A 26,620-nucleotide genomic window follows, 5' to 3' on the forward strand; every position below is an offset into this window, starting at 1 on the left:
CAGAACCTGGATCAGATTTTTTGGTATACCCCATTCCCTTCCATAAGTTCTTTAATTTCTTTGCATCTGACAGCTTCCTCTACTCTCTGGCCCTACTTCAGCCACTGATCAGCAAGGACCACTCATTATACCTCACCATCTTTTGGAATGGTGCCAACTCTGAAACTCTACCCTCTTACCATAGGCTCCTATGTATCTTTCTTCCTTTTCATTCATGCTAAATCTACTCCTCAATCTTGATGGACTATCCAGTTCTTTAGTCATTGCTTTTTCCTGAATTTTATATGACCAACACTCCACTTTCATTGGCTGGGGTATGGATCTCAGGCTGGCTATTTAAATGTTACTTTAGTTTTGACCTTAAAACTCCTTGTCCTCCTGACTTTCCACCATTTCTAATCTAAGCATCTATATAAACTCCATCACTGATTCCTCATTCTTGCTCCATGACTGCTGAATGAAGGGATTAAATAATGAAATTACATTGACTTCAACATCTACCAATTTCTGTGACATAAATTTAGCTAAGTCTTCAATGCTGCTGGGTAATCCTTGTACCTTACCCCATCAACTATTTACATAATTTCCCACAGCATATTGCAAACTTCACTTTTTTCCTTCCTAACCAATAAACCCCTCTCCAAGTCCCAAAAGGAGAGTCAAAATGGCATAGTGGTAAAGGGCAATGAATTTAGATGCAGAGGGCCTCAGTTTGAACCCCAGCTCTCTGACTTTATCTGTGGTAGTAAGCCACTGAACTTTCAGGAACCTCATTTTCTTGACCTAGATGGACTATATGACCTCTTTTCAAGCTCTAGATGTTGTGAGCTCTGCAGATAACTCTGCTTCATATTTCACTGAGAAGATTGAAGCTAATAATGAGCTTGGACTTGAAAGAAATGAAGAAAAGGCAGAAGGGCAAGTAAGGGAAGATAGATACAAAAGAGTAGTATCATTCTGTATGAAGAGGGGCTGAAGGCTAGAGCTCACTGGTGGCAGTGAATGCCAATGGAAACAAGAGACTAGGTTAGCTATGCTGCTGTCAAGGGGAAGATCAAATAAAGGCTAGGATGGCTGCTAGTAGTGGAGAAGAGAGGAGGTAGAAATATACAACTTTTGGCCTTATTTCTTATTAAGGAGAATGATCTTTGGACTGAGAATGGCAGGACAAAAATGATTCATAGAGAGTTGCAACCAAAGCTAATTGAGTAGCTAACTACCCTCAATGAGGTCCTCAAGTCACTGGGCCCAGGGACATAATTTTCCAAACACTGAAAAAAAACAAGTAGTGGACGTTTCACTACTGAGTTTCTCTGGATGATTGTTTTTAAATCAAGGAAAATAGAAAAGATTCTGTAGGACCAGATCTGAACAAATATTGGATCTATCTTTTAAAAGAAGGAAAGCAATGTATACCTCAAACCATAGGCTAGGTAGGCTAATTGGATTCTAGCAAAATTCTAAAACATCACTGAAGACATAGCTTGTAAATATTTAGAAAGGGAAGTAGTGTTTACTAAAAACTGTGTCAGTTCATCAAGAATAGGTTGTGCTAAAAGGATCTTATTTCCTTGGTTGATAGAATTGCTACCCTATTTGAACAGAGGCATGGCATAAATATATCTTACTTGAATTTCAGTAAGGCATTTGACAACCTGACCCTGTGGGTGAGATGAATATATGAGGTCTGGATGACAGTCCATTTTAATAATTCAAAACTAGTAGAATGACTGAAACTAAGAGTAATGATTGATCACTTTTGTCCCAGAGGGCGGTCTATATTGGAGTGTCTCAGGAATCAGTTATTTATACTGTTCTGTTTAAATTTTTAAAAATTAATGAGTTATTAGTTATTTTTATTAATGACTTGGCTGAAAACGCATCCTTATCAAATGTGTGGATGATACACATTTGGGAGGACTATAGAGGATGATCAAATATGAATCCAAAGAGATCTTGAAAAGTTAGAAAAATGGGAAAAATCTAATAAGGTTAAGTCGAGAGCAACAAGAACAAAGTTGTATATGAACACAGTAAGAATATAGGATGGGGAGGTGTAGCTAGACAAGAATTCATAAGAAAAAAGACCTAAGTGGATCACAAAGCCAATAGGAGTTAACAGTAATCACAAGAAAGCCAAAATATCTAATATAGTCTTAGGTAACATGAATAGAAGCACTGGATCTACAATGGGGGAGCTCACAGACCATACTGGAAGTGTTCCATTATGGGTAGGGCATTTTTGGAAGGATGTTGACACTTGGAGGACAGCAAACAGAATGTAGAAGGAACTGGAAAATAGAGCACATGAGGATCAAAGGAAGAAATTGGAGAGAAGAATTATAAGGACATGACTTTCAAGCATTCAGTTTTCAAGAATTCAGACTTATAATGTGGAAAGGCAATTACATATGTATTTTTTTCTACCTGGCCTAAAAGGATGGAATTAAGAACAATGAGTGGAAGCTGTAAAGAGGTAGATTCAGGTTTAATGTAAGGAACAATTAGAACTACCCAAAGTGAAGTGGGTTGCTTCAGAACACACTGGGCTTCTTTTCACTGGAAGTCTTTGTTGGGCTAGATGGTCAGGGAGGTCCCTGCCAGGTTGGACATTGAGTGATACCATGACATTCCTAAGATCACACAGCTAGGAAATAGCAGCCCTGGGATTTTAACCTTGGACCATTCAGTCCAAATTTAGTCTCAGCTGTCTTGTTAGCTTCTCAACAATAAGAAAAGTAGAATGTGAAAAGAATGCCTTAGGGTTTACAAAGACCTCTTTTTGCAACAATCTGTGAGTTAGGGAGCACAAGCATTATTATCTCCATTTCTAGATGAACTAATGGGGACTCAGAGAGGTAAATGACTTGTCTAAGGTCACATATCTAGGAAGTTTCAGAGCTAGGACTTAAAATTTGACCAAACCTGGTTTTCTGACTTCATGCCCATTGTTCTTTCTATTTCCTTTTGCAGAAGATTTGCCTCTCCCCTTTTGCAGAAGTCGAGAGTTTTTTCAAGTCGTATTTTTTTAAACGGAGCAAAGAGGGTTAAGTGACTTGCCCAGGGTCACACAGTTAGTAAGGGTCAAGTGTCTGAGGCTGAAATTTGAACTCAGGTCCTCCTAAATCCAAGGCCAGTGCTTTATCCACTGCACCACCTAGCCTCTTCAAGTTGTATTTTGCAACTTTTTGAAGAGGTCACAGAATCAGGGCAAATCTGGAGGAGGTCTGCTACTACTCTATAAGGCAGAAGACTTGGCCTCTTGGCCAAATCATGTCAGTGCTCTCTAACTCGGTTTCCTTATCGATCAAATTGAGGGAAGCTCTCTCCTAGCTACTTCATGGGAGTCTTGATAAGAGCAAATGAGATTGTGGATGGCTTCTGTGTATTTGATTTAGTTTTTAGTGACAATTCTGTTTTGACTCATCAGTCACTTTCCAGCAAACAAGCTCTCCAACAAAAGACCTTTTCACTGCAAAACAGAACAGTTAAGCCAAAGCATTCAATGAGATGACTAATACATCATGAGCACCCTATGCAACTATCTACAGCTTCTGTTTATGTAGTGTGCTAAGGTATACAAGTTGTTCCACTTATCATAATCATGAGAGTTGGGTAGTAACAAGTATTATGAATACAATATTTACATAAGAAGTAAGGTTCAGGGAGGAGCAGTGGCTCACATAGGTCATGAGGCTTGGAACTGGGACTTAAATACAAATCTTCTGACCAGTGTTCTTTGCATTATATGACAGTTGACCCCTTCCTTTAAAAAAAGTGCCTCAGCAATAAAAGGGTTATTATTTCCCTTTGAAGATGACCCATTTGGAAAGGAAATAATGGAGTTACTAAATGAGCAGCGTTTCTATTAGGAGTCTTTTATTCATCAAGAAGGTCAAAATTCCTTAAACAATTCTCACACTGTGAGAAAGTGATGGGGCAGCTGCTAGCACATTCCAAAACCTTTAGGAACTCAGGATATTAAATCTGGAGGGGAACTTAGACACCATCTAGTTCAACCCCTTTACGTTACAGATGAAAGGTAAGTTAAAATAATTATAATTACATATTTATATAGTGTTGTAAGGCTTACAAAGCACTTTATTCACATTCCTGTAAAGTAGGGAATACAGACATTGTATTAATATCACCATTTTCAAGTTGAGGAAACTGAGTCACCAGTGAAGTTATTTACTCAGGGGCACAAAGCTAGTAAACATTAGAGCTGGAGGCCCAACTTGGGATTGACCACAAGTCCTATGCTGCAGAAAAGAGATTAGTTTAATTAAATTCTTCACAATATACAATTCAGTGTAATGGTTGGAAGCTATAGGGAGCCAGATTGCTGCTCAAAAGAAAAACAAAAGATTAACAGCTGCCTACCAACCAAGCACTCGTCTAACAGTGAGGTTTCCTCAAAATATTCCTCTAATGGGGAATATCTTAGAAGAGGTGTGGGGGATGCTGAGGAAGGGAACCATATTGGTTAGAAAATAACTAAGTTATTTTCTATTCACTTTTGAGATTCTATGACTTCATGTGGCTGTGAGCAAGAACCCATTGCCAGACAAATTGGAAAAAAAAAAAGTAATTTAAAGAAGATGTTCAGCACAATGCAGCCTTAGCCAAATACTCCTCAGGACTAAGATGTGTGTGTAGCTTGGCACCAAGTCTCCTTAGTAGGCATTGCTAGCAATAACACTGGACCCAGGAAGGTCAGAAGAAATAAGTGGAGCATGGGATGTATACAGCAAGAAATGATGTCATTGGAAAGTCTTCAGCTGGCTGGACATTAAGGAGAAAGAAGGGCTGCTACTTTACACTGAGGATTTTTATATTAGGAGTAACTAGTGCCTTTAGGAAAGTGTGGTTAACTATGCAGTTAGTGTTGCAGGAAAGCCTCTAGGGCTCAGGGAAGGGGTTGAATTTTCCATCCCCTATCCCTGGTTTTGTACATTTTATGAGTATTTTCCCCTGATGTGTTAGCCTGTGGGAAAGCACCTGGGGCAGCACTGTGTTGTTTCTGCATCTTCCTTCTCTGAGAAATAATGAATGTGGTGGGTGTGCCTGGAAATATGCTTTCCTCCATGAAAATCAAGGACAGTATACTGGTATGGCTGACACTGTGATGATTGGGCCATTCAGACAGTCCAGGCTATCTTTCTTTCTTTCTTCCTTTCTTTCTTTCTTTCTTTCTTTCTTTCTTTCTTTCTTTCTTTCTTTCTTTCTTTCTTTCTTTCTTTCTTTCTTTCTTTCTTTCTTTCTTTCTTTCTTTCTTTCTTTCTTTCTTTCTTCCTTCCTTCCTTCCTTCCTTCCTTCCTTCCTTCCTTCCTTCCTTTCTTTCTTTCCTTCTTTCCTTTGTTTTTTTTTTTGCAGGGCAATGACGGTTAAGTGACTTGCCCAGGGTCACACAACTAGTAAAGGTCAGGTGTCTAAGGTCAGATTTGAACTCAGGCCCTCCTGAATCCAGGGCCAGTGCTTTATCCACTATGCCACCTAGCTGCCCCAGGCTACATTTCTGACATGGCAATTATTCTGAGCCTCTACCCTCACCTCCTCCCCTTGGCCCCCATCACTCCTCAGGAAATGGTTGGTTGGGGACACCAGCTTTAACAACTAATATTTGTATTGCATGTTATCAAAGTCATTGAATTCAAATTTAGGAGCACCTACTCTATATCACTAAAACACAGAGATCATCAAAACAATCTGCAGGGGATGGGGAAGGGGTGGAACAACTCACTCTGTTGCCTCCCAAGCTCCAGGGAGTTTAACAGAACTCTTAGGCAGGCATGTATTAAGCCCTTTAAGTTAGTCAGAGGGATTCCTTTGTGTAACTGACTGTTGGTCAAACATGAATGGCAAATTGTGATGGCTGCACAGGGGAGTGTCAGGTAGCCTGGCCTATTTGTCATGTATAGTATGATTAAATCAAGAGGGCCTGCTGGGCCAATGAACCACACATCAAGAGCACTTGTCTGCCACAGCCCAACTTGCAAAGCCTTTTACAAGTAAAACCTTGGAGAGCAATAAATACTCCAGATGCCAAGATGATGGTATCACACAATAGTACCCTGGGTGTGCCAGTAGTAGAGTGATATGTCACACAAGCTCTTCAAGAGCAGGGCCTGGGTCTTACTTCTCTTTATGCCTTCTAGATTGCCAAGCAGAGGGTCCTGGGGGAAGTCAAGATTCATTCAGCCTTATGAAGATACCATCAAGAACTCACCTAATGTTTCTCTTGAATAAACTGAGCTAGCTGACATCTTGAAACTTAAATGGAGGAGGGGGATAAAACCTCTGGAGCACTGGACTTAGAGTCAGGAGAACCTGGGTTCAAATCCTTTCTCAGGCACTTACTAGCTGGGCAAGTCACTGGACCTCTCTAAGCCTCAGTTTCCTCATCTCCAATAATACTTAACTCACAGCTGTGCAGATCACATGAGGCAATAGGTATCATACCTTTTGCCAACCTTAAAGTTCCAGAAAGGACCTTAGAAGGTCATTTAGTCCCACCTTTTCCTTTGACAGGTTAGAAAACTGATACTCCCTGAGCTAGTGACTTGCCTAAGGTCACATAGCTAATAAGTTGCCAAACTGGAAATTGAACCTGGACCCTTTGGCTCCAAACCCAGGACACTTGCCACTGGTGCATGCTGATTCCTCCTCTCCTTGACTTTCTGCCTAGGACTTTATACTTCACAACTTCAAGGCTCCCTGATTTCCTTAGTTTGAGGGATCCTTCCACCAACACCAGGCACAACTACCCCATAGCCTTTATTAGGTCCTATGACTGCAAAGAATTCTTCACCAGTTGAGCCCACCTGGGAAGCCCTGAAGGATGGGGACTGTCTCATCTCTATATACCCAGAGTCTAGCATAGTGCCCTAAGCACAGTGGGTACTTAACCTAATGTTGAAATGAAATGATGCTGAATTAGCCTTTTTTTAGGCTGGTCTTTGGGCAACAGATCCCCATAGCCCATCCCGGAGCCCATGTACAAAACCTTTCCAGCTTCACAGGGACTCATGTTGGTAGGGCCAACAGACTCTGGGGTGACTGCAATATGTTCAATAGTTGATAAAAGTTTATTAAGTGCCTACTATGTCCTAGGCACTGTGCCTTTAAGTGCTGGGGCACAAAGGGCAATAAAAACAAAGACAGTGCCTGCCCTCGAGGAGCTTATCCTTTAATGGGGGAGAATACACAAAAGGAACCTGAAAAACTACAGGTGAAGGGGAGGAAGGTACCTGGTATGGGGGTATGTCATGGAATTCCAGGGAAATCCCCAAACAGTATAGCTGAGAGGAAATGGGGAGAAGAACCGTGCTGAGCCCCCTTTTTAAATAAGGGTCCTGGAGCCCCCAGCCTTGCCTTCCAGTCATTGGGTGTGATCAGAGGCATACTCATGAGAGGGGATAGAGCCTCTGAAGAGGATGTCTAGGCAAGTTTTGACTTTGAAAAATTCAGACTGGGGAAGAACTTCTATTCTGAGAATTCCTCCAGGGATGCCTGCCCACTATTCTAGGAATAGGCGATCTGAGTGCTTTAAGTATGAATAATAGAGCCATACCCAATGTTTAAAAGAAAAAAATGGACAGACACAGAATCGGCAATGCATGTTAACGCCTTTGCTGTTGCTTTCCTGTCCAGTTTCTGCTATTTTCAGCAAAACCAACAAGGCCCTCTCCCCAAGTATGGTCATTATGCATTTGGGGATCAATCAATCAACAAACAGTTATTATATACACCTACTATGTGACAGGCACTGTGTTGTGTTGGGGAAACAAAGGCCAAAATGAAACAATCCCTGTCCTCAGGTAGCTCATGTTCTATCAGGGTCAGTATGTGTGTGCGTGTGTATGTATGTATATATGTTTGTATGTACATACACATATATATGTCATGTTATATATTATATATTAGTATATATATTATATACACACAACATAAATACAAAGGGATTTTGAAGAAGAGGTCACTAAGATCAGGCAACTGGGATTAAAGTTAGCAGAGAGAGTATGGTGGAGAATGTAGTTTCTGGGCCATCTTTTGGATGTTTTCCTGGGATGCATCCATCTAATTAGGATTATGCAAATGAAAATGGTCTGAACTATGGCCAACTAACTGAGAATTTAAATTTAAGATTGCAGGTAGAAAGGATAGTTAGGGGAGGGAAGAGAAATGGAGATGATATAGAATTGATCATCTGATGACATTAGCATTTATTTCCATTCTGGGTCAGCAGTTAGGGAGGGTATTTAGAAGAGGTAGCCAGAGGGAACAGAACTCGTACTGGTTCAGGCCAACCCATACCTGTTGGCAAACAGAGAACATATCGAGAGAGAGGCCAGGTAGAGTTCAGATGAGTAAATTTCAGGGGGCAGTTCTGTTTTTATTTAGATGTTAAGTGTGGGAGAAAAGAAGAAGCTAAGAAGTTGGAATTTTAAGAACATGAAACTAAATATGTTGAATCACTGGTCTTTAAATTGACAGATAAGCTTTCGGATCTGATTCTCTCTGCAAGCATTGTGAATTTCTCTTTTGAAGTTGTATTTCTTAATATCCTGTCTATCTGTATCTGTGTCTGTGTCAATCCATATCCATCTGATATAGCTGGAAAATGTAAAAACATTATGTAAGTAGAATGAAAATATGCCTTCTATTTTTTGTTTTAAGGTTCCTAGTCTCATATTTTGACCTTAATGTTGAGTAATTAGAAGTGGAAGGCAAAACAGAAATAAAAACAAAAACAAGCCTTAGATGAGGTTGTGTGGCTATGGCCAAGGAGCAACAACCTGGAGAATTTCCCTCTTATGTGGTGATCTATGGCCCTCCTAGTGACCTTCTCACAGGAAGGGCACTAGGAGAGTTGTATCATTCTAGCCACGAGGTCGGTCATTCATTCATTCATTCATTCATTCATTCATTCATTCATTCATTCTTTCATTCATCCATCCATCAATCATCCATCCATCCATTCATCCATTCATCTATCCATTTATTTACCTATTTATTTGTAACATTCATTTCTAAAAATGTTGAGTTCCAAATGCTCTCCCTCTCTCCAGCTTCTCTCCTGCCAGTTGAGAAAGTAAGCAATATTATACCTATTCAGAAGTTTGCTTCTGGAGTTGGGATTTTTGTACATGGTTGAGGACATCTTAGAACAGAACAAGGACACAGAGAGCTGATGAAAATATACTCCTCTGTTCACCCTCTACAACAGTGTCTGTGACAGATTTGTAGGATCTTGGCTTTTGGGAGCAGAGCATCATGGCACTTCCAAGTGGGGAAGCATTGGTTATGAATTTACTTAGGAAAACAAAATTCAAAACAGACCTTAGGTAAGCATTGTTAAGTTTTTATACAATAATAAACATATGCTTCATTTCCTGGAACATTAATCTGCCCTGTACAGGAGGGTGAGGGCGGGGGCAAAGGAAGCAAGGGAATCAGGTGGCAGCGGGAAGATTAAAATTCGAAAGTTGTGTCCTTCCCAAGAGGTTTCTTACTTTAGAAATTTAAGAATAGAAAATTTAAATGTCCCAAGCACTCAACTAAACTATCACCCTGTTACCTAATGCTGGGTTTGCCTCACTCAGAAGGCCAAGCTTGATTTACTCTTTGTTTTTTTGTGTGTGTGTGTGTTTTTTTTTTTTTTGTGTGTGTGTTTTGTTTTTTGTTTTTTTGTTTTTGTTTTTGTTTTTGCAGGGCAATGGGGGTTAAGTGACTTGCCCAGGGTCACACAGCTAGTAAGTGTCAAGTGTCTGAGGTCAGATTTGAACTCAGGTCCTCCTGAATTCAGGGCCGGTGCTTTATCCACTGCACCACCTAGCCACCCCTTGATGTACTCTTTAATCCTGTGTGCCTGCTACTCTCTTACCAGGCTCTTCTCCTTGTCCTTCCCTTGCTTTACAGAGTAAGTCTATCTTTCTTTCTAATGAGATTAAGGACTCACAGGGACTATATGTCTCACTGACTTACATGGCACACCAAGGAACACTCATGAGAGTTGAGACGCACTGTATATTGAGGGAAGCCATGCGTGGCACACACACGTGAAACCAAAACACATCTGGGTATATCTACAGTCACCACATCTTGGCTGGCATTCCATGATCTTACCTTTGAAGTAAGGGATGTAATGATGTCTGAACATAGATGTAGGGCTTGGGTGTTGGGGCAGGGAGATGCAGCTACTGGTACCAAGACTCAGAGTACCAGCTGAGGGGGGCAACAGAGAGTAAGTGAAAATAAACTACAGAGGTCACTTACTTAAAAGTCAAAAAGTAACTCTAGGAATCAACATGTCCAGGAGAATTTTCCATTTCTCTCTCAGTTCTACGCAAACCTTTTTGAGGACCTGAAAGGACGTGCCTTATTGTTGCTTCTGAAACACTGCCAAAATGGTGCTATGGTTAGATGGGCACAAATTGCTTTTCCATAGCACTTACATTGAGCCATCCATATTCTTTTTTCTTATGAAGTCCCCCCCCTCATAAGTAATAGCCCCTATTTAAGAAAGCTAGGAAGAGGTTCTCTGCAGCCACTGGAACAGAGCAAAGCTAGCTGGCTACACTCTGGATTCATTGGTTTGTGCTCAACCCAAGTAAGCTGGCTACTCACAGGCTCAGTTTGCTCAGTATATACCTTCCATGGAATGTCATACTAGTGCTCTGCACACAGAAGGGGCTCCATGGCAATAGATGTTTCAACACGTATTTATTGAGTGCCATCATGCATAAAACCCCATGCAAGGAATAAGGAAAAGAAATGGTCTAGCGGAAAGAACATTGGATTTGGTGCCAGGGGCTCCAGGTTCAAATTTCTGCACTGCTCTTTTCTACCTCCGTGATCTTAGGCAAGTCACTTAACATCTTTGTGCCTCATTTTCCTTATCTACAAAATGACAAGGTTAGACTAAATAAATGATCTCTAAAATTCTTTCCAGTTTCAAATTCTATGATTCTATTTTTTTCCTTCTGCACATGTTCCTAAACAATTGGTATATTCCAAGAAGCTGAAAAGGGAGTCACCTTGAAATGATGATAAATTAGGAGGCAGATTAGAAAGAAAAAAAAATCTCTCCGAAATGCAGTATTGAAAGGCATATGGTAGCCAGACACAGTGGTTTTAAAGGGCACTTCAGAGAGAAAAATGATCTTTTTGTTGGTGGTGGGTTTTTTTTTCCTTTAAGAAAAGGGACAATGAATGTGATAGGGCTACTGAATGGGATAAAGTGGGTCTACACATCATACATCTTGTGTTAATGTTGGGTTTTTTTGGCTCATCATAGCCCTTCATTTCTGTAATGATCTTGTAATGTTTTGCTCAGTGGACTTTCTTAATGCTAGAGGTACTTCTCCTAACAGATTCAACTAACATTTATTATAGCAGCTATTCTGCTACCATATTCAAGGCACTGTGCTTGGCCATGGAGAAACACATACACAAAAAAACTACACAGTCCTTTCTCTCAAGGAACTTGCATTCTCCTGGGAGCAGGGTTGTGACATGTACAATGAAAGGGAGGGAGTGGTGTAAGCAAAAATGGGAATGAATAAAGTATATTAGGAATATTTAAGGAAGGGGAGAACATTTATTGCCTAGAAAAGCAAGGGAAGAATTCAAGGAGGAGGTGGCACCAGACATGGACCTTGAAGAAAGATTTCTATTCTGAAAGGCAGAGATAGAAGGAATTATATTCTGAGGTGACAGTTTGTTGGAATGCATGAAGATGAGAGTTTGTATGTTGAGTGTAGGGAAGAGTTGCAAGTCCATTTGGGTGGGAAAAGTAGAATTCGTGAAAGGGAGGACTAATGTATAACAGGGCTGAAACACTGGTTTTGAGTCAGCTAAAACAGGGCCTTATAAGTACAGGCAAAGAAATTTGTATTTCACCTTAAAAACAATATGGCTCCCCTGAATGACCTTAAGTGGGGAGCAACATATTCATAGCCTTAGGAAAATTATTTTGAGAACTTTGGGAAGGACAGACTAGGGAGAGGAGTTCCTGGGGTCTAGAAGATCAATTAGGAAGGGATTATAACAGTTTAGATGAGAAGTGATAAAGATGTAATTGGAACAATGTAGTATTAGTGGTGTCACTTTGAGTCTATGGATGAGGAAAGTGAGGCTTGGAAGGGTTAAGTGAGTTGACTATGGACACTCAGTCGAGAAATGCTGGGGTTTGGACCCAAGTCTCCTGGCTCCAAGTTCATCCTTTTTTCCATTATACCATTCTTTCCCTCAGCATATATAAAAATGATGAAAATGATAATAATAATCCAACAATGCTACACATTTCTTCTCAAGTATGATACATCTACATCTTGGTCCATTGAGGAATTCAGTTTACTCCCTTTTCAGATTGGTCAGACCAATCTATATGACTTTCTGCCCCCTGAAAATACTCAGGATTTTCCATTCTCCATGCATTTGCTTATTATGCTCCTTATGCCTGTTATCCTCCATCTTTCTCTCTCTGTCTAAGGAATTCCCAAGGATTTTTTAAATCCCAGTTTGAATGCCATTATTTTGAAGGAAACTTCCTCTGCTTTTCCATTATTCCCACCTTTTTCTTCCCTTCCACCCCACCCCATAAGGTTATTCCTATTCAGACTTTGTATATATTATAGTATGTTTATGTCTATCTGTGTTGGTTTCTCATTCTCTTCTTAGATTATAAGCTCCTTGAGGGCAAGACCATGTCAAATCTAAACTTCTTATCTTCCAAAGTGTCTACCAGTGTTCTGCACATTGTAAGCACTTGATTGATGTCTGTTGCATTTGTAAGGGATGGTACTGGCTGAAGAAGCTCAAGTTGGTGAGAACAGTGTATGTATCACCCCCAGATCCCACCATAGCAAGATGGTCTTTTATAATATGGTTGTATGAAGGGTGAAAATGCTGAGGGTCATTTACCTGGTCTGCTGTAATGCTGAGGAGAGCGGGAAGTTGGAGTATAACGCCCATAGCTGACTGATCCTGTGGAGCTTGGACTGGAAGTCCTGTATTGCTTGTATGATCGATCATCTTGGTCACCCTGGGAGAAAATGGCATGGGAGGGGGGGTGGGGGAAGGGAGATGGGGGGGAGGGGAAACAATCTCATAAATCCAGGAAACCAAAAGAATTCTCTCAAATTTTAAATGATGATTAAAGTCCTTCCCATTCCGATAAGGAATCTCTGAAGAGATCACCTTGGAAGGCTGAAAATGGGGAGCCATCTCTGCTTTGGAATGGGGCCAGTCCTTAGATCTGCCCTTTCCATTGACCTCTGAATGCTTGCCAATTTAAGCAAAGGCCGGGACTCGTCAATGCCTGTTCCTTCACTACCTAGTCTTATTGAAGACAAGACTCAAAGGGATCTGAAGAATCACCTCTCCCTTTAAAAATGGGGCAAAGAACTTAACACTGGACACCTTTAGCCAGAATATTCCCCTTCTCTCAGATTCAGCCCACCAACTAAAAGGCCTTTTGTGATAGTCCCAGAGTGTTATTCTATGTGCATCCAAAAGGATGTTCAGAGATAAAAATAGACAGTGCTGAGACCCATGGGATTTATGTATCTCATGATTAGGAACCTATGTTACAATTTCTGTTTAAAATAGGGATGGGCAATTGTTTTTAGCAGCTGATGGAACTGGGACAGAAACAGGCAGCGTGAGATGGCACGAAACCAATGTCACATAAAATAAAATGGGTTATCCTGGCCCAAGCCACCCCTTCCAGAGCAAAGCACGTGCAGGGACCAGGCTGTACACAACACACAAAAATGTATCCAGAGTTTATTGAATACTACTGATTTGCACCCAAAGACCCAGTGCTGGGAAAAAAATAACTTTATTGGGACAGAAATGAATCAAATCCAAGTCATTCATCCTGGAATTTGAGGCTTGCCAAAACCTGATTCCAATTTACCTCTTCAACCTTATTTCCTATTACAACGCTAGGTAACTTTTTTTTTTGCTCCTGCCAGACTGGTGCAATCACCAAGTCCCAAACATAGCCTATACTTTCCTGCCTCTGTGGTTTTGCTTATGTCAAATTTTGGGGTACCTTCTTCTCTCCCCTAATTCCTACATATAATTCAAGAACTACTTTAAACTCCACCTTCTCTATGAGGACCATGACCATCACAAACTCAGTGATTTCTGCTTCTGCACTCCTCTGGCATTTAATTCTCTGTACGATTCATTAGGCATGCATCTTCTATGGCCTCATATAATATAATCCCTTCACAGAAGTATACCTCATTATTCCAACTAGACTGTGAAAGCCTCGAAGGTAGGGTGTGTGCCTTTTTTCTCTCCTCTACCCCAACTCCAGCACCTATTCAAGAAGGGCTTTGTATGTAGAGTAGTAGAGGTATTTAATAAATACTTTTGACCCTTGATTGGTCTTCTTGCCACAGGTCTCTGTCCTCCCCAATCCATCCCTTACACAGCTGCCAAAATGAAACTTATAAAGCCCCATATCACTTTCTAGTTCAATAAACTCCAGTAGTTCCTTATTACATCTAAAACTGAATGCAGATTCCTGATTGGCATTTATAGCCCTTTGCCATATGGTCACATCCTACTTCCCATCCTGAACCTCTTATACATGACTCCCCTCCCCCTATGCTACACTCGTGCCAAACTGGGCTTCTTGCTATTTCTAATATATGGCCTTCTGTTTCCTGCTTGTCTCCATTCCTTTGCAGAGGCTATACCTCCACCCCAAATTTCTGGAATGTTATTTTAGAATCCCTAATTCCTTCCAAGGTCAATTCAAATGCCTCCTATGTGGACTTCACTGATTTCTCAGTTACTAATGCACCCCTTCCACCACCTTGAATTTCTTTTGTATATATTTATACAAACACCTGTCTCCTCCTGTAGAATATAAACTTCTTGAGGGCAGGGACTATTGTATTTTGTCTTTGTACACCCATCATTAGCACATAATGAGGGCTTAATAAATGGTTATGGATTGATTATATCATTCTCTTTCTTGGTTCTGTGCTTTAAACCCTTGACTTTCTACCTAGATTATAAGCGGGCACACTGTTCTCTCCTTGGCTGTCCTCTGTAGTACAGGGCACAAGGCAGATTCCTCATGGCTGAATGCCAGTGTTTCCCTTCTTCATCTGGGTAGTAGCTTCTGAAGAGTTCACCATCACCACCGAGGGCACAACTAAGCAGCATTTATGGTGAGTGCACTAGGTAATACATAGCATTCTCGCTACAACACTTTTCACCCTTCGGGAACTCAACAGCTCAAACTACAATATCTTTTGATGCCCCCTAGTCTGAGCTCCTAATTCTTTATTTCTGGGGCTATGATGGATGCAATGGAAGCATGCATATGATTATAATCAGCACACTGGGGTTCAAGAAATAGCTTGGGCTGAACAGCAGTCCCTGGCTGACTCTGCAAAGGGTCAGGGACCACGGAGAAGCGACATTCACACAAGCACAGGTCTGCAGTCCTGACTGGGGAGCTGGAGGGGTTATCTTTAGAAGCTTGTCTGATGCGCCATGAAAGACACTGTAAGACAACATAGGCTTTGAGGGTTACCTCAGGAGGAGTTGGAGAGAGCAACTGGGGTGACTGCAAACAGCAACACAGAGTAACAGATTAGTGATAGAACATCGGGCAGGATGTTACATCATTGGGGTAAAAAGACATTTTAGTAACACAGGCAACACACATGAGTTATACAGATTAGTGTTACAGGATCCAGTTCCTTTGGTTAGACAAAGGAAAAAAAGGGAAAGAATGAAAGAATGAGAAACTGAAAGAAAGAAAATAGTTTTTTTAAGATTTTTCTTTGGAAAAAAAAGAGTGAAATGATTCCCAAAGAAAGTGTCTTCCCAAGGTATGTGTTCCATAATAGTGTCCTCGGCCCCTCTTCCTCCATGTTCAGAACAGCCCAAAAATTATTAGGATATAACATTTTAGAGCTAGAAGGGACCCCAGGACATGGGGCATATAATATCAGAATTAGGAGGGAGTTCAAAGGCCCCGTAGTCTAAACTTCACTTCATTATTGAGGAAACAAAAGCACAAGGGAGTTAAATGACTTGCCTAAGGTCACTCACTTACTAAGCATCAGAGACAGGATTAAAATCCAGCTCTCTCTGCCTCTTCTACTGCCCCAGAGCTGGAAGGGAGTTTGGGATATATAAATATATACATGTGGAATGTTAGAGTTGCAAAGGATGTTAGAGAATCCAACATGCTCATTACAAAGTGGAAATGACCCATAGGAGGTCCCATGACTAGTTAGTGGCAGGACAGGGATAAGAACTCAGGTCTTCTGATGTCCCATCCAATGCTCTTTCCACTACTTTTGTACAATGATCCACACTGTGAATCATGATCTGGGTAAGAAATGAAATCCGTTATGCTTATGTACTATCTAATGTAAATCACATGACATCAGGATTGCAAAAGAAGGATCAGTCCCTTGCCAGGATTCATGAACCACCTGGCACCTCCTTCTGCATCTGCTGTAGCTACCAGCTAAATCCCCTTCAGGCCAGGGATTCTCTGTGGCTTACTTCCAAGGGGGCTCTTCTCCCATCACATCATTTGAAGGGGAATATCTGCATGTAATACAGTGAAAAGAACGTTGGACTTGAAGTCCGGAGAGCTGGGTTCAAGCTCTGGCTTAGACGTGAGCAATGTGATGTTAGGCAGGAATCAGAGGCTACCTTGTATATCCTGCTGTAAACCTTGTAACAAGGCAGCTAGGTGGCACAGTGAATAGAGCGCTGGGCTCGAAGTCAGGAGGAACTGGGTTGGAATCCAGCCTCAGACACTTACTAGCTGTGTGCCTGGGCAAGCTGCATAATCTCTTTCTGCCTTGGTTTCCTAAAATAGGGATTAATAATAGCACCTACCTCCCAGGATTGTAGTGAGGATCAAATGATATCCAATTTGCAAATATTACAGTCACTTAGCACAGTGCCTGGCATATAGTTGGCATTTAATGCTTATTTCCTTCCCTTCCCCTTTCCAACCCTTTGAGGGAGAAGACAAGTTATTATCATCCCCATGTTAAAGATGAAGAAGTGAGGCTGAATGAGGTTAAGTGACTTGCTCAAGGTCATACAGCTTGTAAACAAGTCAGGTCTTCTGGTAGTCCATCTACTCTTCTTTCTCCTGCTCCATGCTCCATACCCATCTTTAGTTTGTTTCCCCATCTGTGAAATTGGTATTAAGATACTTGCACTTCCCACATCTCAAAGTTATTGTGAGTAAAGTGCTTTGCCAACCTTGAAGCCCTGGTCTCTCACTTCTGACTTTTTAGTATCCTGTTTAATCTACCCTGACCTCCTCCCACTTATACACCTTAGGGTGAGGAGACAAACTAGTTGGCAAACAGAAGCTTGAATTACTCTGCCCTCAAAGGATGGGCAAATGGGAAATGTGCAGAGATGCAAGGTGCAGATCTTTGGACTACCCACTTGGTAGAGCCAGCCTGGCCTGGCACAACACTTATCAGTAATGGGCCATGTGAGGCTGGCTCTGCATGTGCTTTATTTCTTGCACATAAATTCCTAAAACAAGTGAAAGCTGTGTTAATGTTCAAGAATCTTGCTGGCCTTTTCTTAATGTAATAAGAACCATTTCATAACTCATGGAGTTTTATAAAACATTTTACATGTATTTTCTCATTTAATCTTTGTGGTCAACTGCCTCAGACAGGTACTACTATTACCCTTCTTTTAAAGATGAGGAAACTGAGGCTGAGAAAACTTAAGTGATTTCCCCAGTGTCATATGGGTAATAAGCCTCTGGGGCGGGATTCCAACCCAGGTCTTTCTGACTCCAAGTTGAGCTCTCTATTTACTCAGGCATCTAGCTGTCTCTCTGCAGAAACACTTCCTTGAGAAGGGGAACAACCTGGGATTTAGATCCAGCAGAAAACAGGGTCCCAGAAGCAAGATGGGAGGAGAGGTTTTCTATGTACAGGAAATGCTAACTCACCACTCCTCTAACTCCGTAAAAGTGGTCTAGGTTTATCTTTGTCCTTCACTAGACTTCCTCGTCCTGTATTAAGACACCACTGACGTGACTGCTAACAAAAGTCCAATATCATACACCTTGGATGACATCTCTAGCTTGAGTATATGCAGTAGAGGCTGAGTCAACAAGGTGAGCTTGGCTTATGGCGGCAAAAGCCAAATTCTGGAGCAGGCAGGGAGCCATCAGGCATACAATGAAGCCTCTGAGCAGCATCTGGAGATTAGAGTTAGTCTTCCTGTCCTGCAGAGGGTAGTTATGTCTTGTTGGGGCCCACTGGAGATCCTGGACTTTTAGAGGATTGGTGAGTAAAGAACAAATGACAGTTATAGCTAATATTTCTAGGGTGCTTCTCTATTGACAAAGGGCCTGCTTCACAACCATTTGCAGTTGTGTAGGGGAGGTGTTGACAGTATCATTGTCCCATTTTGTAGATGAAGAAACTGAGGTTCAGAGAGGTAAAATGACCACTTTACATGGCTAGCAAATAATGGAGCTGGAATTTTAATGATAATAATAATAATATTACTATTAAAAATAAGAACATTCATAGAGTGCTTGAGATTTACAAAGCACCTTAAATACATGATCTAATCTGATTCTTACAACAGTCCTACAAGGCAGGTGATATCATTTTCTGCCTTTTACAGAGAAACTGAGGCTCAGAGAATTTAAATGATTAGTCAGGGGCATATCTAGTAAGTGTATAAAGTGGGATTTGAATCCAGGTCTTTTCAATTAAAATGCAGAATACTATCTTCTGTATCACAATGCTTCTCATTTTTTTTAAAAAGTTCTGATAATTCCACATCATAAACCAAGATTAAATAAAACCTATTCTCTGGAAGGTGCCATGCGTGGGTGCATATTTGTGAAAAATTGGTCAAAAAAGCACCTTTTGTAGTTCAGACATCCCAAAAGTTTAAGTGAAATTCTTAGACTATCAAATAAGGCAAAATAAAAATTTAAATTCAATAGAAGAAAGGTAGCATCAAGTAATACAAAAAAGAGAATGAAAGAAAATGGCATTTCATGTAAAAATATTGAGAAATGCCTAATATGTTTTGGGTGTTATTACTACAATGGGATGACACTTTTTCACATGAGAAAAGCTCTATGTCTACAGATAATGGAGACAGAGATAGGGACAGTGAAAAGCAATTTGCATATAGGAAAATGATACATTCTGTGCATCATGAAAATCATTCTGTATGGAGGTAGACCCTGCCAGATGTCACTTTGTTCAGTACAAACATAACATAAGAGACAACATCACTGGGTGGTTAGTTACAGACAAACTCAATTATAAATGGCACCATGAGCAGTTTGATGCTCAGTACAGTTAAGGGTTCTGGGGATCAAGGACTAACCCATAGTATCACCATTAGACTGGCATTGCAGTCTCTGGGCGGGATTGGCTGGATCACCAGGAACTGAGCCTCTGATATTAAGGGAACTTTGGTGATCAAATATGAATGCAGAGCTAGCAAGGCTTATTCCATTCTTTTTATTTATAGATCTAGCACCTAACATAGCACAATGCATGTAGTGCTTACTAAGCATTTAATTAGTGCTTTTTGATCACTTCATTGATAATATGCTAATCATGTTACTTATGAAGCTACATTGGCTGGGCTAATGTTACTCGAGGTATGCCTGTATAAGAGGCAAAAACGGTATTTGGACTAAGTCCTGTTCATTTTCTTAAAACCACCATTGTTTCCTATGTCCTGTCACGTTTTATTAAAATGTCTTTTCCAAAAAAAATTAAAAATCCCACTCATACATTTACTGTAGATCAGAAAATTAGTAGCAAAATATTTCTGGGTTTATGCAACACATAAAACACAAAGGCAGCTTGCTATGAAATGATTACTCAAAGGAGGATGAAGATGTCCAGCTTCTAGATCAAACTGTGTTAGTTTTACAGAGACCAAACACCAAGTTGAATGACACCAATAATCGAGGCCCCATTTCCAAAAGTCATGACATCGTTAAGTTTCCGTACCTCTCCATAACTATGTCTGTCACCTGAGGAGTAACTGATGTATGGAGAGTAGGAGATCATATCTGGGCGGTCGATGTTATATATGGCCTTGTTTTTAGGAAGAGCAGCCAAGTCCCTGTAGTCAAGAATCTCATCTCCAAGCTTAGCCTAAGAAAGAGAGGAAAGACCAAAGAGAAGAGGGGAGATATTAGAGCTAAATCAAAAGGGAATAGATATGAGCCAAGAACCAACAGTCATCCCGAGATGCATGCAGTTCAGTAAAGCAGCAAGCACACAGTGGAAAGCACATTGGAGTCACAGGAGCTGGGCTTGAGTACTATTTCTGCAGCTAGTTACCTATGTGTCCATGAGCAAATCACTTCTCTGATTTTTCAGCTTCCTTACCTGCAAAATGGGCAGGGCAAGAATCACTGCAACAATATTCAAAGCACTTCATTGAACTCAGGACTCTTTGGTCATAGCTTTGAAGGTCACCTTAGTTCAACCTATTCATTTAAACGGATGAGGAAACTGAGGCCCAGAGAAAGTAAGTGATTTGCACAAGGTAACATTATTTATTGAGAGGCAGCTCAAGAACTGGAACTCAGGACTTCTAACTTTAAATCCCATGCTCTTGACACTTCATTGAGATGCATCTTTTTTAGACATAAAAGTGCACTTAAAAGCCATCTAGCTCAGGGGCCCAACATTATAGAAAACTTGGGCCTACAATAGCTTGCTTCTCTGAACTTCCAAAGTATTCTTACCTGTATCTTTTGTTCTGACATTTTTTCATCACAATCTTTCATAGTTTGTTTCATATGGATGTGTTACCTCCTTGAGGCTCATATGTCCTACTTCTATATAGCCCTAGTCCTTAGCCATGCCTAAAGCAGGTGGTGAAAAAGATAATTATTTTTTATTTATTTTTTTTAGTGAGGCACTTGGGGTTAAGTGACTTGCCCAGGGTCACACAGCTAGTAAGTGTTAAGTGTCTGAGGCCGGATTTGAACTCAGGTACTCCTGACTCCAGGGCCGGTGCTCTATCCACTGCGCCATCTAGTTGCCCCGAAAAGGATAATTATTAATCAAACATATCCTTGCTTTTCCTTCTCTCTACTTTTCAACTATTCTCAAGTGGGGTTTGTGAACCTGGCCCTCTTTTCATAGAGGATGTCAGCTATCCATTGAATGTTTAAAGGGGAAAAGTCCCTAATGTGAGTTATAAGCTTTCCCCAAAGGATTATTTTTGGGGGGGCAGGAAAGGAGAAGGATGAATTTCTGTGGCAGCAAAAGCAAAACTAACAATAACTCATAGGGTTATGTGTATTTATGGCTTAAAAAGAAAAACTCTCATATGGGGACATCTTTGAGCCTTCGTGAAAGCCTGATGAGGTGGGCCCGGTCAAAACATCATAGATTAACTGTTTGAAATGTAGTCCGTGTCCCTTATTTTACAAGTAAGGAAACTGAAGGGCAGAGCAAAAGCACATGCCCAAGAGCACATAGATCCTAAGGAGAAGAGTTGAATTTGAACCCAAGGTCTCCAACTCAAAGCCAGTCCTTTTTACTTGGGTACAGTATTCCCATTGTAGAGAAAAAGAAACAAGCTTTGAGAGGATGAGTGATGCAGTGACAGTACAGGGACAGGCAGAATGCTTGCTCTTTCTTTTTAATATTCAGAAACTACATGTCTTGAACATTTGGACAATAAGATGAATACCACACACTATTTAGCATTTGTCCTTCATAGGGTGACTTTTAAGTATCTTTCCATTTAATGCTGCTAACGGCACTTGGTTGCTATGGCAACTAGCAGGGCCATATTAATAAAATGAAGGCCATTTAGATAAACTTCCTAGCCCCCCCCCCCCAGCCTTCCTATTATGGGTTTCTTCTCCTAATGTATAAGGAAAGTTATACATACAAGTATTGTGGAAAAAGCGACACGTTAGGTACGAGGAAATCTGAGTTCTCATTCTAACTCTGGTATTCAATTAGTTGTAGAGCCTCAAGCAAGTCACTGTACTACTCTAGGTCTCAGTTTCCTCAATCTTCTTGATCTAGTGGGTTCTTCCTCATTAGAGATCTTTAAGCAAAAGCTGATGACATTTGTGGGTAACTTTGGGAGGGAATTTTCATTTAGGTGCTGGTGGGAGGAGAGGCTTCTATGTTTTTTTCAGAGCAGTGAGGGTTAAGTGACTTGCCCAGGGTCACACAGCTAGTAAATGTCGTGTCTGAGGCCAGATTTGAACTTAGGTCCTTCTGAATCCAGTGCTGGTGCTTTATGCACTGTGCTACCTAGCTGCCCCCAGGGATGAGAGGCTTCTGAAGTATGTTTCTAGCACTAGCATTTTATGTCCTACATTCTAGGTCAGTTGTGAGTTCTGACATTCCATGTTATAAAATCTCCTCTAATCCCTGTGGTCTCTGTTCTGTGTTCTTAAGATCCTTCCAGCCCTAATGTTTTAAGGTCCCTTCTGGTTTTGACATATGTTTACATAGACACATGGAATTTTTCGGGTGCAGATAGACCCTCTCCCTGGCTGAAGTGCTGAACATTTCCATTAAAAAAAAATTATTTATTTTTTTTAGTGAGGCAGTTGGGGTTAAGTGACTTGCCCAGGGTCACACAGCTAGTAAGTGTTAAGTGTCTGAGGCTGGATTTGAACTCAGGTACTCCTGATTCCAGGGCCGGTGTTCCATCCACTGCACCATCTAGCTGCCCCACATTTCCATTTTTTATCATCCATTCTTCTAGATCGCTATTTGAGCATATATAATTAAGTTTCCTATCTGAAGTTTTAATAGACCACAAGGCAAAGATCAGCTCTTCTTTTTATAATAAAAATAATATATGTTTTAATATCAAATGAATGAAATAATGTTTTTAATATGAAATGAAATGATGATCATATCTTTCATGAATTCTATATTTATTTTTCTTTCATTGGGTTCCATGTCCAGTTGTCAGAAATTGAGACATTAAAAGAAGCAACAAAGTGCAAAAAATAGTCATGGAAGAAAAATAGTTCAGAAAGGGATGAAAGGAAGAAAATGTGAAATCTTTGTTTCTTATGAAAGTTAAGGTATATTTAAAAAATAAATAATACTGCTTATGTTTTCCATTACATAATTTTTTTTAAAAAAACTTTGTGCAAATGAATGTTGACTTGTCTTGATGGTTACTAAGCTCAGAATAAATTTCTGTAGTGTTTTTTTAAAGACTTAAAGTGGAGGCAGCTAGGTGGCCCAGTGGATCAAGCACTAGCCCTGGATTCAGGAGGACCTGAGTTCAAATCTGACCTCAGACACTTGACACTTCCTAGCTGTGCGACCCTGGGCAAGTCACTTAACCCTCACTGTCCCGCCAAAATAAATAAAGAAACAAACAAAAACAAACAAACAAACGAAGGAATGAATGAATGAATGAATGAATAAATAATAAAGTACTCGAATATTTGGCTTGTTAGACATACAATAAATTAGGTAATACTCCGCCTACTACAGAAGCAACTGAGTGGTACAGTGTTCACGGCACTGGACCTGAAGTAAGGAAAATCTGAGTTCAAACCAAGCCTCAGCCACTTACTAGATGTGTGACTGAACCTCTCTGTACCTTAGTTTTCTCATCTATAAAATGAGGATAATAATAGCACCTACCACCTAACGTTATCATGAAGATCAAATGAGGTCATATTTGTGACGTTCTCAGCAAATTGTAAAGTACTTTTAAATAAGCACTATGCATAAATGCCAGCTATTATCATTACTATTACTACTATCACCAGTGAATATTGGTAAGTCATGATCTCTCTTAGCCTAACTTTTTTTTTATCTATAAAATAAAATGAATGCTTTTAATGTCTCTACAACTCTAAACCTTGTCTTATGATCCTAAGGGTTGGGTTCACTATCACTAGAAGTCTTTAAGTAGGGGCTAAGATGGCCACCTGGGCATAATGTAGAGGCAATTTCTATTTAGGCATAGATGGGACTAGAAAACCTTGGGGGTTAACTTCCATCTATGAGAGTCTGATTGTATGATTCATTTTGGGGTAATCATACAAATCTGCATATGCTTAAATAAATAAATATAAATATATGTGTATGTATGCATATGCACACATCTACATAGTTGTCTGGATAATTTAAATCCCTCCCCTTTTTCTTTTTTACAGATGAGTAATCTGAGGTTCTGTCACAGATTGGAGAGGTTGACCAACTTCTCTGAAACTCAATTTTCTCATCTGGAAAATGGGGGCAATTTTATTTGCCTAAATTCCTCACAGGGAGACTGTGTGGCTCAAATTAGATTATTTAGGCTAATCATTTGGTAAACTTTAAAATACAATATAGAGGGCAGCTAGGTGCCACAGTGGATAAAGCACCAGTCCTGGATTCAGGAGGACCTGGGTTCAAATCTGGCCTCAGACACTTGACACTTACTAGCTGTGTGACCCTGGGCAAATCATTTAACTCTCATTGCCCCACAAAAACAAAAAAAACAAAATACAATATAAATGTTAATTCATTGTATGTATGTACATATGCACAGACATAAGTGTATGGATTATATAATTATATCCACTTGGCTTTGTCAGATTATAGTTGTTTTTTAAAACCCATAATATATCATTTTTAGCAAAGGATCAGTGTCAAAACCTGGACACTAACTCCAATATGAATTATATCAACAATGAAAACAAAATCAGTCTAACAACTAACTGTTTCATTTACATGCCTTATTAGATGGATTTTTGCTACTGAATTGTCTAGTTATTTGGTATCATTTATAGTCAAACCAAGTCCTCAATGTCTCCATGTCATGAGGAGTTATAGAAGTGTGAAGCCTTAGAGCTGGAAGGAACCCTAAAACATAAAATGTCAGACTTTTGAGGGACCTTTGGACACTGAATGAAAGAGATAGAAAGGACCTTATATAATAGAAAGTTGGAGCTCAGAAACTCTTAGACCATGGGATATAGATTGTTAGGGCTCATAGTAAATTTAATATGTAGAATGTCAGAGCTCAGAAGTCATTTAGTTCACCCCTTCCCCATTTTGCTAATACTGAAACTGGCTCAGCAAAATTAAGCCACTTGTGCAAGGTCATGTGGCCAATCACTGGTAGGACTAGAACACAGTTCTTCTGATTCTCATTTAGTGCCTTTTCTACCATAGAAATCATACCGTCTCATTCTTCTCTTGTGTTTCTTTTTCTCTTTTTTTGGGGGGGGGTGATATTTCTTGAGGCAACAAATAAGAAACGATGAATTTTACTCACCAACTATAAGCTGGAAGGATCTGATTTTTCTTTTCACTCTCTCATCCCATAATCCCTTCTAACCCTTCCTGCCCTCCCTCATCTTATACTCACATAAATCACACGACTTGGAGATCCCGATGTATTTGAGGCAGGCACAGAAATTATGCTCTCAGAGGAAGTTCTTGTTTCCTAGAGGGGAAAAACAGGAAGTGGAAAATTGAAGACAAATCATTCCAAATAGAAGAACAGGTTAGGGAAAAATCATAGGAACTACTGTTATTTCTGTGTAGCTCCTAGAGAAAGCAAACACACAGTTATTGACTCTCCATGTACCAGTTGGTCAAGCATCCAATCACATTCACTAAGTTTCTACTATATAGAGAGACAACTAAATTACTAGGTATGTTAAAAGTTACTTTCCTCTTGGGGGATTCAGTTTCTCAATTTATAAAGTGAGGACATTGGGCTAAATGACTATAAGGTCTCTTCCTTCTTGCTGTTTTCTATTCTTTAACCTTCTCTCTTCTCTGAATCATCAAATCTTACATGATTTGAAGGAACCACAGAAGTCATATAGTTGATCTTTTCTACCTGAATTATGTGCTGAAATATAGGCTCTTCTTGAATACACAAATTAATGGGGAAATCAGTACCTTTTGTTGAAGCCCATTTTATTTTGGGATAGTTCTAAGTATTATAAAATATTTTCATATATTGAGCTAATATCTGTCTCCTTGTGACTTTTACCCATTGGTCGTTGTTTTCTTCTCTGGTTCCAAGAAGAGAATTCCCACTTATAATTCCCTTTCTATATGATAATACTTCTAATATTTCAAATCAGCAATCTTGTTCCCCAAATGTCTTTTCTTCTCCAAGATAAGCAACTCCAATCCCTTCAATCTATCCTTTTATGATGTGGATTTGAGTAACTCCACCATCTTGGACACATTCCATTTTTTTTTCAATGTGTTGCCTTAAATGAATCATCAAGAACTGGGTTCAATATTCCTGACCAAGACAAAGGATACTGGGACTGTTACCTCTTGTTCTCTGGACTTCTGATATAGCTGAAGACCATATTAGTTTTCTTTGTTTACTCATTTTTAGCTAGTATTCCACTAAAATTCCTAGGACTTTAATAAAACCCTAGAAATTGAATGTAATATTATATGATCAATGGTCTGGCATTCTCTATTCTCTATTCACAGAGGCATTTGTCTGATGGTTCATACAACATATCTTCTAAGGGAGAATACACTAGAGACAAGTACCAATGACTGTTTATCTAGAACTACTAATGTGCTTTCTCAACTCTATTAGTTAATAACACTCCACCAAATACCAT

At 40.0% G+C, this 26,620-nt stretch overlaps 1 protein-coding gene across 9 annotated transcripts in view; it reads right to left on the bottom strand.

The window, feature by feature from the left end:
• Positions 1-26,620, bottom strand: part of ABLIM2 (actin binding LIM protein family member 2) — a 303,505-nt gene that overhangs the window by 60,649 nt on the left and 216,236 nt on the right. For 3 of the 9 annotated variants that reach the window (XM_043970589.1, XM_043970592.1, XM_043970587.1), the window contains exons 9-13: positions 25,387-25,464; positions 20,028-20,174; positions 15,566-15,598; positions 12,928-13,048; positions 10,129-10,227 (exon numbers count right to left, since the gene is read on the bottom strand). In XM_043970589.1, the coding sequence (XP_043826524.1) occupies positions 10,129-10,227; positions 12,928-13,048; positions 15,566-15,598; positions 20,028-20,174; positions 25,387-25,464 (478 nt within the window). The remainder of the gene's footprint in view (positions 1-10,128; positions 10,228-12,927; positions 13,049-15,565; positions 15,599-20,027; positions 20,175-25,386; positions 25,465-26,620) is intronic. The other 6 variants (XM_043970594.1, XM_043970590.1, XM_043970595.1 and 3 more) reach the window with 3 other exon arrangements.

This window comes from Dromiciops gliroides, chromosome 6 (genome assembly GCF_019393635.1).
Source record: "Dromiciops gliroides isolate mDroGli1 chromosome 6, mDroGli1.pri, whole genome shotgun sequence".
NCBI classification, from domain to species: Eukaryota; Metazoa; Chordata; class Mammalia; order Microbiotheria; family Microbiotheriidae; genus Dromiciops; species Dromiciops gliroides.